Raw genomic sequence first — 15514 nt, 5'->3', positions numbered from 1 at the left:
TTGGAAATTCCCCCAAACCACCGAATTCCTCCTTATGGATGACTGACCTTATGCTTCACTTGAAACTTGGAAAGTTTAAATACACACTTAGGGGGTCCAAAGACCGCTTCTATTTCACCTGGAACCCAATAACATTCTATTTCAACAAACTAAAAACCCTCCCTGACAATGCAAGTGCGCTGGATGCTGAGTGAGGACATATGTTCTTGTATACCTGTAACATCTGCCTCACTCTCAATAAAAAGAAAGTTAATAAGAGCAAAGTCGTGCCATTACTCACACTCAGCAGACCAACAAGATGGCTGCCTGGAACAGCAACATCACTACCAGTAACCCCAGTACATCATTACCAGTAACCCAGTACATCACTACCAGTAACCCAGTACATCATTACCAGTACACCCAGTACATCATTACCAGTACACCCAGGCCAGTACATCATTACCAGTACATCATTACCAGTAGACCCAGTACATCATTACCAGTACATCTTTACCAGTACACCCAGTACATCATTACCAGTAACCCAGAACATCATTACCAGTAACCCAGTACATCATTACCAGCAGGGCTCGACAGTGCGACCATTTCACTCGCAATTGCGACTAAAAATAGATCTGTGCGACTAGAGAAATAAATTCACGAGCACACTGTGCGAGTACAGAATTAATTTTTATTTTTATTTTTATTTATTTTTTTATTCTAAAAATAAATCTGCGCGAACCGGGAAAATAATTCACGAGTGAAAGATTTCAGCCCACTATTGACGGCAATAACTGGACGATGTAGTCGCTTTGCCGGTAGAAAAACAATCATGTGCGCCGTGAATTCTGAATACTTTGCTCGCTAACGAGCGGTCACTACACTACAATATATATTTTTTTTAAACTACAAGTCCCACATTCCACAAGCCACAATCCGATTCCGCCAACCACAGTACAGCTCTCTGTGATAACGTGTGGTGTGAACTTTCCCTGAGAAGAACACGGCTGCGCTATCGAAAGTTTGACTCAAAATGAAGAAAATGAAGCCCATTCATTTGTATTTTGCGAGTCAAAGAAACAAAGAAAAAGAGGAATCCGGTGAGGGCCCAAGTAATTCGCAAGCTGGTTCAACTAACGAGAGAGATGGGGATGAGACGGCTAGTAGCGACAGTGAGGCTGAGAACAACGTTAGTAGGCCTAACGTTACTAGCGAAGATGACACCCCAGCGTCCATTGCAGCCGGCGGAGGGAAAACATATAGATTTAATCCGAAGTGGCTGGAAATCTTCCCATGGCTAGAGTTTAAAGACAACGTCATGTTCTGCAAATATTGTAGAGGGCAGAAACAGGCTGGCAAGTCGACGTTCCTATCAGGAAACCCGCATCTGAAAAGGGAGAATTCAACAAGAAGCAGCCTTGGAGTCTCCACCACCGAAGACCTGATGAGGATCAGCCTGGAGGGGCCTTCTGTCGAGGACTTCGATCCCACTCCTGCCGTGGACCGCTGGCTGACCTCTAAGCGTGCCAGACGGCCAACATACAAAAGCATATGGACAACTGATATCCTCTGCATCTAGTAGGGCTGTAGGCATGGGCCAATGTGTGATTTTGGTGCAAAAATTGCAAAATCACTAATAAAAATGTGTTATAATAAAATGTTTCACTGTGCTCCTAAATGTCTTTGTGTGCCCCTAAAATTGTTCATTTAGGCTCCTAGTGAAAAAGGTTAGCGTAGAGCCCTGATTACCAGTACATCACTACCAGTAACCCAGTACATCACTACCAGTAACCCAGTACATCATTACCAGTAACCCAGTACATCATTACCAGTAACCCAGTACATCATTACCAGTAACCCAGTACATCATTACCAGTAACCCAGTACATCATTACCAGTACATCATTACCAGTACATCATTACCAGTACACCCAGTGGTGGTTCATGTTTTAGCTGCTCTTTATTCAGGTCAAGCCCCGACACTCACTCCATACAGAGTACCAGGCAGCGTCTTGGTATGTGTGTGTTTTTATTCAGGTCAAGCAGCAAAGCTGTGTGTGTGTGTGTGTGTGTGTGTGTGTGTGTGTGTGTGTGTGTGTGTGTAGGAGTGTAGGAGACAGAGGACTCCTCTCTGCCTGTTCAGTGACAGCCTCCCGTGTACCACTACTGCCCCTGTGTGGTCAGACAGAGCATTGCAGAGGGTTCTGGGTAGAAGCTATAATGACGTCAGTGTTTCCTCTATATGCATTTATTGGTGGCGGGCCGCCACGAATGAATTTCCTCCGCCACTAATTGATTCAGTCCACAAAAAAAATTAAAAATAAATCCACCTCTGAACATTTTAGCTGATTAAAATATATCTGATCCTAGATCAGCGCTATAATGGATGTTGACTAAAAGTGCACCTAAATCCACGCCCATCTCTCTCTAACCGCTGATCCAAAATCAGATTAATGACATTCAGTTGACGACGTGACACAAGGGCTACTCCTGATTGGTCTAAATGTGAACCGACATGAGAACCGTGCAGACTCAACCATCCCCGCTACCTTCCGAAATGCTCGGGCGCCTGTGTTTTCTCCTCGCAAATAACGGGCTAAAAGTCACCGGTAGTACCATCTAAAAGATACAAAAAGCTGATCTAGCTAGCTAGGTGCACAAATAAGATATCACGTTAAATAACTACGAAAAATTAAACGAAAACAGCGACAGATGGATGGATTTTTCAAGAAAAAAGATGTCCCAGACACTTCAAACATTGCTGAAGCTAGCAGTGGCTATGAGCGATACGAAACTGCATGGCTGGGTGTCGTATTGCAGGATTTAAGTTTCTCTCTATATTTCGGGACGAGGAGCCGCATGGCATGGTCGGACCTTCCCAGCGGTGCCCTCGGGAACGAACGGTAAGCCTCGTTGATAGTAACGTAGCAGTGGTCTAGTATGTTAGCTCCTCTGCTGGGGCATGACACCTGTTGTTTGTAATTGGGAAGTTCTGTTGGTGTGATTAAAATCGCCGAGCACAATAACTGCTGCGTCGGGATTAGAGTTTTCCACAGAGGAGATGTAGGTAATACTTGGGACATTGCAATTGAAATTGCGTTCAAAGTAAAACACACACACACACACACACACACACACACGCAAATATTGACAGTAGAGCTTGGCTTGATAGTGTATATCCCCACTGTGCTGGGTCGCCTCCACACCTGGCACCACAGGGGCCCGTTAATAAGACTGCTGTCTGTGGATTAGTTTGAAAAAAATGTGTCCAATACAACGTTGTAGTTGTTTAGTACAAATGGGTCTATAGCAGCTAGGTAACATTAGTCCTGTATCAGAGTTGTGTTGTTGGGTCTTGTAGCAGGGTTGGGTTAGCTATAGCAGCTAGGTAACATTAGTCCTGTATCAGAGTTGTGTTGTTGGGTCTTGTAGCAGGGTTGGGTTAGCTATAGCAGCTAGGTAACATTAGTCCTGTATCAGAGTTGTGTTGTTGGGTCTTGTACAGTGCTCAAAATGCAGATAAGAGAAAGTATAGGCTAATATCAAACAACAATCCTAGAGATGACTAACTCAAACGTATGCATAACTAAATAAAAGCAGGCCAACTAACGACAGCTACACGCCCTCAACTGGGAACATAAAGGATAAATGAATTTTGCAATCGAACGTGTCCTACAGCGACAGCTGGTCGTGCAAATCAGGTTCTGGGAAGATTTTTGTATTTTTTTTTTTTTTTTGCCATCCTCCCTCTAGTTTGAAATTAGGTCGTTGTTTTGAGCGCGCTTGCGCGTTTCATGCGCGTGCACGCGAAAAAAAATCAAACCTATCCGCCACGAATGGAAAAATTCCTGGAGGAAACACTGAACAGCCAATCAGAACACTGTTCTAACCTCGAGGTTCCATCGCCGTAGAAACAGGGTCAAACACCGTCAGGGTCCCAGGTGTATTCATCACATGACCAGTCACATCAAACTAAAACATACGTTTCTTCCATCACTGTGACTGTTCTTCTGGAAGGTGATGATGATGATGATGATGATGATAATGATGATGATGATGATGATGATGGTGGTGGTGGTGGTGGTGATGATGGTGATGATTGATGATGATGATAGTGATCATAATGATGGTGGTGATGATGATGATGATAGTGATGGTGATGATGATGATGATTATGATGATGATGATGGTGGTGGTGGTGATGATGGTGATGATAGTGATGGTGATGATGATAGTGATCATAATGATGATGATGATGATAATGATGATGATGATGTTTAGTTGACTGATTTACTGAGACTAATGTACTGATGGTAAGTCACACCTAACCCTCGCACGAGCCCTAGCCCCAGCCCCAACCCAAATATGCTTGGTGGATAAGATGGTGTGTTTGTGTGTGTGTGTGTGTTTGTGTGTGTGTGTGTGTACCCTTGGTGGCGTAGGCCTCAGCGATCATGGACAGGCGGTAGACGGGGGCCCCGGCCAGCTGCAGGTCGTCCAGGGAGAGGTGCTGGTAGTGGCTGACGGCCTCGCTGTACTCCCCCTCCACGTAGCACAGCTTGGCCATCAGCAGGCTGGCCTCCTGCATGTAGTCAGGCTACACACACACACACACACACACACACACACACACACACACACACACACACAGACACAGACACAGACACAGACACACACACACACACACACACACACAGAGACAGACACAGACACAGACACAGACACAGACACACACACACAGACAGAGACAGACACAGAGACAGAGACAGACACAGACACACAGACACAGGCACAGACACAGAGACAGACACAGACACAGACACAGACACAGACACACACAGACACAGACACACACAGTTAAAACTCCTCATCACAAAGAGATATTGATTGTTTCTACATCACTGAGATCAGCTGCTCTGTTTGAACAGGAGAGGTGATCAAATTGAGCTTTCTCTCTCTATGTCTCTCTCTCTCTCTCTCTCTCTATGTCTCTCTCTCTCTCTCTGTGTGTCTCTCTCTCTCTCTCTCTCTATGTCTCTTTCTCTCTCTCTCTCTCTCTCTCTCTCTCTAATGTTACCTTGAGGTTCCCACGGTCCAGTGCGGCGGTCAGGTGTTTCTTGACCTCCACCAAGCGCGGCCTTTGACCCCGGGGGCTCGTCCCCTGCTTGATAGGGTTATCCTTCAGGTACTGCTGCAGCTTAGACTCACCCAGCAGTAGCTCCCCCAGGTCATCTAACACACACACACACACACACACACAGGTTAATACTTCCAGTAAGGCTTAATCAACATACTCCCTGAGATCATGTCCCTGGTCTGGAACTGACCGGCTCAGATTAGCACCATTAACACCATAGCCAACGTCAACAACTGGTCAGTGAGTAGCTCTGTTGGATCTACAGCAGCTCAGCCTGACTCACATGGACATGTCAACAACAACATACATGATAGTCAGAGTGTGCTATAAGGAATAGCCTACACTTGGCTAATACCTTCTCTGGGTTAACCTAGCTAGAGACACAGAGAGAGAGAGACCAGAGAGAGAGAGAGAGAGAGAGAGAGAGAGAGAGAGAGAGAGACAGAGACAGAGACAGAGAGACACACACACACACAGAGAGAGAGAGAGACAGACTGAGAGAGAGAGAGAGACAGACTGAGAGAGAGACACAGAGAGACAGACTGAGAGAGAGACTGTGTGATGACTACTTCCAGTCAAACGTGTTGTGTATGACGTCACAGCGTATGAATGTAGCTAGCTAGCTTAGCATAGCATAACTCCGCCACTGATCTGACAACTGACAGCTTCCTGAATCACTCTCTAACTGTCAGGCCAGCAGCCACACCAATCTAACTAGCCACATTAGCTAGCTCTCTACCTACATTATTATTCAATGAATGAACCTCTAATAATAATAATAATAATAATAATATTTTTGACAGCTAATCTAGCTTAGCTAAACTAACCCGGCTTCTTTAGTAGCCTGATGCCCAGTAGCCAGACCGCCATCATCATCCCTGCTGTCAGACTGTCTCTGTGTCAGCCTGTCTCTGTGTCTGTCACAACGTGTCTGAGTTTCTCCTCAGAGGTTTAAACTTTAAACGTTAACACCAACGACCTCTATCAATTACGGCTTGGTTGAGAGGTTGAGAGAAAAACGCGTTCGTGTCGACGAGTTGACGTCCTCAGGAAAGTCCGAGGATGGTGCTAAACTCCCGGGCCCCTTCGCCGCCGAATGAACGGTAGAAACCGTGGAAAAACCGTGTCATTTCTTACCGTTCGATATGAGTTTGGCGGACAGCTGTCGGACCAGCTCCGGTATCTTGTCCCACTGGCCTTCGGAGCGGCATCTCTCTATCTCCGTCTCCAGTCGTGACCCAGACTTTCTCGCTGTCATTTTCGGACTCGGTTGCGCCGCGGAGACCAAAACACGACAGGCGACAGGCATCAGCTGTGGTGCAGACGGGAGGGAACAGTGACACCTGGCGGTGCCTTCGCGTAATGCACACGTGTTCCAGCTCCACCATCATCAGGCTAAAAAACGACATCCAGTCGATATGATGTTGACAGCCTGGAGAGATCTCTTTCTCTCATACATACATACATACATACATACATACATACATACATACATACATACATACATACATACATACATTAGAACAGGTTAGTGCAGTGGGCGGACACAGGCTGTTTGAAGGGCAGGAGCGAAAAGGAAAAAAAGGGCACCTTACTGCACAAAACATCAGTGCACATCATGGTCAAGTTTAGACCATTGGAAGGGCACATCCTCTAATTTTGCCACTCAAAAGGGCACTTAAGAGAGATGTTTTTCAACTGTGGGGGCACCAGGAGGGGTGGTCGTCGTCCCCTGCCCCCCCTGAGTCCGCCAGTGGGTTAGTGTAGGCTAATTAGATTCCTTGGTGTTTTATTTGATGAAAAGTTGACCTGGAAACAGCATACTGATAAAGTAAAAGATAAATGTAAAAAGGTCAATAATGTGTTAAGATGCCTGGCAGGGAGAGATGGGGAGCTAATAGAGCATCATTGTTTAATGTATATCAGGCATTGATGAGGGCTTCTTTGGATTATGGATGTGTTACATACTGAAACCCCTCTACAGGAAGCGTGTGCCACTCAACAGAACAGAACAGAATCAACCAACAGAACAGAACAGAATCAATAGAACAGAACAGAATCAACCAACAGAACAGAACAGAATCCTAACTAACTTGTCATATTTTGAAATATTGTGTACTAGAAATTGAGCTATTCTTCTGATGTAGAAAGCAGTGTTATGTTGAGTCAAGAAGAGTAAGATCTAACTTGTTTTGCTATTTTGCTTTGTGACTTTGAGTCGTTACTAAAAAAGTTTTATTCTTTCTTATTCCCTAGAGGAAACGTATTTGTTGTTCCTAAATATTATGCTTCGAATAGAGTCATTTAATCAGCTATTGATTATGTTTTCAAACTGCACCGATGTATTGATAGTCATTACTTTAGCACGCTAACAAGCTAGCTGTCATTGACAAAGGAGAAGGGAACAGATTGTGGTCAGGCCTTCTCGCATACTTACTGGACAGATGAAAACAAAAGGTAGAAATGCACAGAAACGGGCAAAGTTGCTAAAATGGTGCATGTCTTTCGTATTGTCTGACGAGCTATCCTTGGTGTTATTGCAACCAACAGAACAGAACAGAATCAACCAACAGAACAGAACAAAACCAATCAACAGAACAGACCAGAACCAATCAACAGAACAGAACAGAACCAATCAACAGAACAGAACCAATCAACAGAACAGACCAGAACCAACCAACAGAACAGAACAGAACCAACCAACAGAACACGCGTGGGGTGATCGCGGCTTGGGTTTGCCACGCATGTCAGTAGAATTTAGGATTCATGGTAATAGTTAGTTAATAATAGCTTATTCCAGTTTGTCCAGCAGCTGGTGGATATCCTCTTGGCCATGATGCACTCCTTCGAGTCCCCTGGGAAGGTTGTGACAGGAGGACAGGCTCAAGTAGTTTAGAGCTGTAGACTGGCCGATGATTAACCTGCAAAACACAGAAAACATACGATTTTCTGATTTGAGTGGTTGCTGTAGAGGGCAATAGGGGTAGGTAGTGAATAGTGAATTGGACTGGTGATCAGAAGGTCATGAGTTCAAATCACAAGTGTGCCCTTGTGTAAGGCACTTAGTCCTACATTACTCCAGGGAGATTGTCCATGTAATATGTAATTGTAAATCGCTTTGGATAAAAGTGTCTGCTAAATGGTTAGTGTAAAACATTTAAATAATTAAGGGCAGGTCACAAGTGTTGCGATTCAAAGTAGTAGTAGTTTTTTTGTCTTGTTATGATAAACCAAATCAGGAGACATATCCAACACAATATCTTAAGTTAAAAGTATTGGATTCATTAGTAGTTTTCCCCAATAATGAGCTTTCAGTTAAATGGTGGAGGTTGGAATCAGATGTGGTCTACCTGAGGGCAGATGTTGTGACCTTGGTCCCGTTGAGGTTTAGCGACCGTATGGAGCCGGCACCTGTTCCCTGCGCCAGGTTGGCCATGGCCCTCTCCAAGTCCTCCTCAGGGGAGAGATGGTTTGTGAAGTCCAGCTCCTGCAAGGTACTGCTCCATTTCTGGGTCACAAGATGGAGTCCCTTCCAGGATGCAGACGCCAACGCCTTTCTGTTGAGGTGCAGGCCCCAGAACAGACACTCAAGCTCTGATGAAAACAACACAGAGAACAGCAAGTGAGTTTAGAATATATAATCTGTGTTGTCACTGGTACTTCCTGGTAAGTAACCAATGAGGTAGCAAGAGAGACAAACTCGTATCATGCATTTGATTTAGGGTTAAAGGTCACATGTTGTATCAACAATGGTCTGGATGAACATGCCTGTCGTGTTGTGGACTTATAAAGCAGCATAACAAGCATGTACACATTCAACTGAACATCTCTGCTATTCTATTCATATCGCTGTGTACAGAGCCACCCAGTGAGGGTATGGCCCCTATAGAACACAACATAGAACAATACCTTCACAAGGGAGACCAGTAAGGACAGCTGATGTAACACACGAGCAGCCTCTCAGGTCCAGCACACGCAGCTTGGGGGAGTCGTAAAGAATGTCCTCTATGGCCTGGTCGGTCATGTAGGACATGTAGGTAGTGGTCAAACACAGCTCCTCCAGCAAGGGGAAACCGGAGGCGGCGCCAGACCCGTTACGCATCACTATGGGAATTGGTACGGAATTCAGCACCCGAAAGGTCTGGAACAAACAAGAACAGATAAGTAAAGCTCAGGTGGTGTGTTACATTTTACATTTGAACATTTAGCAGACGATTTTATCCAAAGCGACCTGAAGCAGGCTTCATCCAACCTCATTAATTAAATGCTGTTCTATTCTATTCTCAAAGGGCTTATATTTCAGTCCCTTAGCAACTATAGAACCCAAAAGGTTCTACTGTCCTTGTCGGAGAACCTCATGTGTGTCGGTTGTCTTTCACGCTGTACACTACCAGCCACCCTTGGTAAAAGCCCAGATATAAAACCATGGTGTGTTCTGTTTTAAGCCATAGAAACTGAATAGAAATGAAAATGTTAACCCTAAAATTGGACAATAAAGCTTTTGAACTTGAACGTGATCAATACAATGAATGTATGTTTAAAAGCCTTTATGCCTGTGCATCCTGCTTTCAATTACTTGATCTGTTACTCTCCAAATTAACATTTAACAACAGTGGATGTTTTAGTACCAAAATCTACTACTAAAAAATGATTGGTATGTCATGGTAACAAACAGAAAAATCACTGTCTCTGTCTGGTGGGTCAATCCTAAATACAATACCTGCAGTTTAGGACAGCCATTTTGTAGAGCTTGGACACAGATGGGAAGCTCGCAGTATCCGTCGTCCAGCTTTGTGTTGATCTCCAGCAGTTGTAACTCAGGGCAGCATCCTCTCTATAGAGTTATCAAGTTCATTGGGTAATTAGCTAATGCAATACATGTATTGTAAAATTAGTGTTGGGGAAGCTATTCTGAAAATATATTTAACTAGATTACCAATTACTTAACAAGGAAATAAGTTGAACTATACTAAAACTACCCGTGAGAGAAATATAGTCTGAATTATACTAAAGCTACTTGGAAAAAAGTAGTTTACTACATGGAAGCTACTTTATCCAACAAATGACAGTCGGTTACTGAAAGATGACCATCACATGTAGAGTTCAAAGTCAACGAGGGAAATGATGATTCAATGATAGTGGGTAGAGACTGAAATCATCATCATCATTCAGGTCTCCTGAATCAGGAATTCATAGAAGGGTAAACTCACAGAGATAGCAGCGAGAAGTTTGTAATTTCTGCACCCGTGGGTAAACAGAATTTGTCTGATCTGACTGCCATGGGATCTCAAGTAGGCGAGAAGGCCTTCAACCTGCAACTGTAGCAACAATAGAAAACGATCAAAGATCTATCTATCCACTATAACACAAAGCATTTCTCTAGTCCTATTACAACGAATGTCTGTGAAATTCAGAGTGGCCAAAAACACCAACACGTAGTGAACATTTATGATTCGTCAAGACTAAAAATCACTCCACCGTCAGGTAAAGTATCAGACTGTTAAATATTTTGACAACAGCGTGTGCGTTTGGCTGTGTGTGTGTGTCTGTCTGTGTGTGTCATCCATTACATGTTTGTGAACATACTCCTTGGTCTACCTCTGAGTACTGCACGTTGATGCTATCCAGAGAGCGACAGTTGAATTGAAATGTAGAACAAGTATCGCACAACGAACATATTTTGTTAATGGAGGCACGAAATAGCAAAACAACATTATGTAGCCTTACCTCTACAACATAGTCAACTTGGTTTTTCCAGTGATTAAGGGAAAACTCTCTGAGTTGAGAGAACCTGAAAAACAGACAGACATGTATAATAACACTGTACACACTTAGAGGTGTTGTCAAGGTGAAAAGTTGTAGGCGCATGCGATATCCATCCATAAGGTTACCCAACATTTCCCAGTTGAAGTTACCAGAATTCATATGTACCAGGATGGAATCATACCAAACAATAGGCCACTGACCTGTTCTGCGCGAGCCAGCTGATGGTGTTCCTGATCTTCAGTTCTGTTTCAGGTAACTGGGTCTTGCCTGGTTCTAACCAGCAGTGGCCAACAGAAACATTCCGCCAGAGAGCTGGACTGGCTGCTGCAGCGTTCCATAGATGGCATACTCTGGCCGCCCTGCATCGGCGGGATAGAAAGCAAAATATCATCCTCTATCACCAGAGATTTGAAATGCCTATTTATTGATTTAGTGGTATATGCCTTGTGTATGTGTTGTGTTTGACTTACTGATGTCCATATATTGGTGGATTAGGCTGCATCTATTTACTTCATCATATTTTAATAGTTATTTTATGTTCAAATAAACTAAAAGGACAAAGAAACATATTTTAAATTGATAACTTGGAAGTAACTATGATCTATGTGCATTACATGAGTTTAATGACACTGAGATGAGCACCCAAAAATGCGTTACCTGCACAAAAATGGTACAGCACCGTCTTTCTGAACCACCAACTTAAATATATGAACTAACACCTCCACAGGTAAGCTTTGACCCCATCTGTCCAACCCCTCCTCTGAAAGGTGCTTGACCAGTGGCTTCTTCTGTGTTGGATTCCTCTTGACTACCATCTTCCTCTTAGCCTGAGAAGACGCAGCACCGTCCCCTGACTCCATCTTCAATAGGTCTCCAATGGTCACCTAGCCCACAAAAGCACTGGACACAAATCCCGACTTATCCACGTCTGTAACACAAAGAAATGAAAACAGTAATCACTGGAGCCCACAAATTAGTACTTCGAGGCCACGAATTAAGTAGCCTATTTTGAGGCAACAAATGACTAGCCTATTTCGTGGACACGAAATTTAAAAAGAGATCCGTAGTATTCTAAAATACCACTCTGGGTACCGTAGAACTACCGTTAATTGTCTCGTTAGGAGGACGAGACTAGAATAATAGGCAAGCATTAACATAAGTAGTTACCTTGTTAACTACAGTAGCTTATAACTGTTCATAACTCATCATTATAACACAACTAGCTAGCTAAGCTAGGTCGCTAGCCTTCTCTCCCGTGTTCAGGCGGGAATATGCGACACGAACAGAGCTGGCTTTCTGACTAAAACTATCTCTGGATGAATCTCATGAACAGCTATCTACTTACCACAGTTCGGTTAACGCTTCTATGATCTGTTATATAGATTAACTCTATATAATACTTACTTTAAAAGACAACAGACAACAGAAGATGACGTTGAGCAGATGATGTCAAGTTTGAAGGGTATACCGCCTGTCCACTAGGTGGCAGAAGTTCACCTCACAGTCCGTCGATTGTTCTTGAAGTAATGGATGCGATTTAGCCAATCAGCGTGTGTTTGGAGTCACGTGTCAAGTGTCAAGTGTCAAGTGTTTGAGGAAAATAATTAATAATTATTATTATATATATATCATATATATATAATAATATAATATTACTATTATAATTATAATATTGAGGAAAGCAGTACGAACAGTGCCGTGGGCTGAGCTCGGAGGATATTCTCAAGGCCATCCTCGACATGAAAACAGAATTCTCCGGTAAACTTGAAAAAGTTCTGTCTGTAATGGACAATATCAGCAGAGAAGTCAAAGAATAATTAATTAATTAATAAATTATTAGTAGTAGTTAAATTATTATTATACTACTATTATTATACTACTACTATTATTATACTACTACTATTACTACTACTGTTACTACTACTGGAGGGATGTGTTTTTGCATGTGTTGCAATCCTTTTACAGCATGTTCTACTCCCTTGAGGATTCACAGCTTCTGGATCCCAGTGATGATATCCACAAACTTTCACTTCACATTGTTTTTCTTCCTGAGATTCAAAAAAGCCAAGAGCGCTTTAGGGAGGCCTGGAACAACCATGCTTTGCGTACGGAACACAACCGAACACCAACTCAAATCTGGACAGAAGGAATGCTCTCAAATATGGCAACGGACAGTGCAGCAATCAACAATGTGTTCAGGGAAAATCCCTACACACCACACAATTTGGAGGCAGTTCTGGCGCAGCATGGAATTGACTCTTTACCCACTACTGATGATGATGATCTCCAAGCTGTAATTGTAGAGCAACCTCAAATCAATCTCAGTCAACAGCAACAGGAGTCAATCTGTCGTGCCATTGATCACATATCTGATTTGAAGATAAAGTATCTGACATGCTGTGCAGAAATTTCAAATCTTATTGCAACCTGAAACTTTATACCAGTTTTTCAAATGTTAATGCGTATGACATGTTTGAAATGTTATGACTAAGTAGTGTTTTTGACTTCATATGTGCACTTCTCTTAAGCTTATCAATGACACATTTTAATATAATAAAAGCATGTTTACTGTTGTACTACTGGGGTAATCCTGTAAGCATGTTGCATGTTGGCAAAAGACAACTTGAAATAAGTAAATGCTATATTTCAGCAGTGGACGTATGAGCTGTACAGTCATTTGGTATGTCTATTGTAATCGTTAAAACCTCTCAGTGAGCAAGTCTGAAATCATAGTTGGTATAATTGTAATATAACAGTTTATTAACAGTTGACATTCAATTCAATTCAATCCAGTGAACCACTCTACTGGTTTAGCATTTGCACAACATGCAGTCAACGGACCTCAATGCAAGTTAAACAGGCCATCCTTAGGCTGCAAAAACAAACAAAAAATTGAATTGGATTTGTGGACAAGATGGAAATCCCAGTGGAGGCACTGATGAAGCTCCAGAGGTGAACTCCAGCACCTTCTCGAGGGTGATTGGACTGCATTCTCCTTCTGTAACACAAGAAATTATTATATTACAACACAATATAAACAAGTTTAAGGAAGCTTTTTTTACCCATTGTAAGGTTCTATCTCCGTTTAGAATGATAAGGTTCTATCTCCGTTTAGAATGATTGATTGATTGATTGAAAACTTTATTAGAAGATTTGCAGAAGTAGGTACATGAAAGTACATATTACATACAAGGTCAACTAACAGGATAAAAACCCAAGAAAGCCACTGGCTTATTTCAATTGGGGTCCTTGATTCTCAATTCATCGTTACATGTAAGACAGACAAAAAAACTAGTACTATCTACAAGATAATACAGACAAATAACTAGTACTATCTACAAGATAAACATACATCCATCATGGGAAGAACAATACAACAAAACATAAGGTATGTACAGCGGGTAGGACAGGTGGGGACATACACCACAGGTGGGGGCGGGGGACAAAACACAAAGTATGTACAGTGGGTAGTTCGGGTCTTTTAATCAGATTTTTGATTTAGAGGGTCCAGTTACGGATTGTTTTTTGAGAGTGGTTTTGAAGGTGGGCAGTGTTTTGCACTCCTTTAAGATTATAGGAAGGGCGTTCCACATTTTTACTGCATAGTTTGCAAACGAGTTTAACCCCTTGTTTGTGGTGCAACGCGGTTGAACGTGGTTCGTGGAGCTTCCTCTGGTATTGTATGTGTGGACGTTGTTCACTTTTTGGAAGTATGTTGACAGGTACTTGGGTGTCTTTGTGGTGTAGCGTATCTTGAAGACCAGGCCCAGTGCAAGTTGCTGCACTCTGTCAACTACTCGTAGCCAATCAAGGCTCAAAAAATGAGCAGCGGTTAGATGTGTCCTAGGGTTGAGGCCTAGCAGAAGCCTAACCAGTTTATTTTGGGCTGTCTGGAGTCTTGTTTTTTGGGCCTTTGTGGTTCTATAGTACCATGATGATACGGCATAGTCGAAGTGACATTGAATGAGAGCTCCTGATAGGGTCCTCAGTGTGTTTTTACTGACAAGTGAGGATATCCTGTACAAGAATCTAGTTCTATGGTTCACTTTTTTGATGACTTTTGCTGCCATTTTATCTCCGGAAAGATTTGCCTCTAAGATGGAGCCCAGGTATGTAATATCCTCTTTTCTTGTGATATTAATGTTACCCACTTTTATTTTGAAATGTACAGCCTTTCTGAGTTTAGATGGGGATCCGTATAGGATGGTTTCAGTTTTACCTAGGTGTATTGATAGTTTATTGTCAAGGTTCTTATTGTTAAGGTTCTATCTCCGTTTAGAATGATAACGTTCTATCTCCCTTTAGAATGATAAGGTTCTATCTCCGTTTAGAATGATAAGGTTCTATCTCCGTTTACAATGAGAAGGTTCTATCTCCGTTTAGAATGATAAGGTTCTATCTCCGTTTAGAATGATAAGGTTCTATCTCCGTTTAGGGTAGTTCAGAGATATTGAGCGTCAAAGTGTTTACATTCCATTATATTTTGTGAGATGGAACCTTTGTATTTTATGAATTACTAACTCAAAAATGTCAACATTTTAAAAATAACACCACACAGGCATTAATAAACACCTAATGGATCAGATTATGTAAAAAAACTCAATTTTGACAAAAAATGGACCTATTGAA

The 15514-nt window shown here is 42.5% G+C and overlaps 2 protein-coding genes across 2 annotated transcripts in view; both read right to left on the bottom strand.

Moving 5' to 3' along the window:
- The window catches only part of ttc7b (tetratricopeptide repeat domain 7B), a gene marked incomplete at its 5' end in the record, with an annotated part of 25589 nt that extends 19212 nt beyond the window's left edge, over window positions 1–6377 (bottom strand). Inside the window, 3 exon segments of the mRNA XM_080546145.1 lie at window positions 4411–4579; window positions 5060–5214; window positions 6257–6377. Coding sequence (XP_080402271.1) covers window positions 4411–4579; window positions 5060–5214; window positions 6257–6377 — 445 coding nt within the window.
- A 1533-nt stretch (window positions 6378–7910) lies between these two features.
- Window positions 7911–11745, bottom strand: LOC308171202 (F-box/LRR-repeat protein 6-like; the record flags this gene model as incomplete). Its single annotated transcript, XM_080546050.1, has 8 exons — window positions 7911–8040; window positions 8470–8713; window positions 9029–9260; window positions 9840–9953; window positions 10330–10437; window positions 10718–10910; window positions 11086–11244; window positions 11543–11745. 8 exons carry the CDS (start codon window positions 11743–11745, stop codon window positions 7911–7913), a joined length of 1383 nt encoding a protein of 460 aa, XP_080402176.1.
- Between the last annotated feature and the right edge of the window lie 3769 nt (window positions 11746–15514).

Source organism: Nansenia antarctica, assembly GCF_963989245.1.
Source record: "Nansenia antarctica genome assembly, chromosome: 1".
NCBI classification, from domain to species: domain Eukaryota; kingdom Metazoa; phylum Chordata; class Actinopteri; order Argentiniformes; family Microstomatidae; genus Nansenia; species Nansenia antarctica.
Note: the sequence above shows the minus strand (reverse complement) of the source record. Positions and strands in the feature narration are given on the sequence as shown.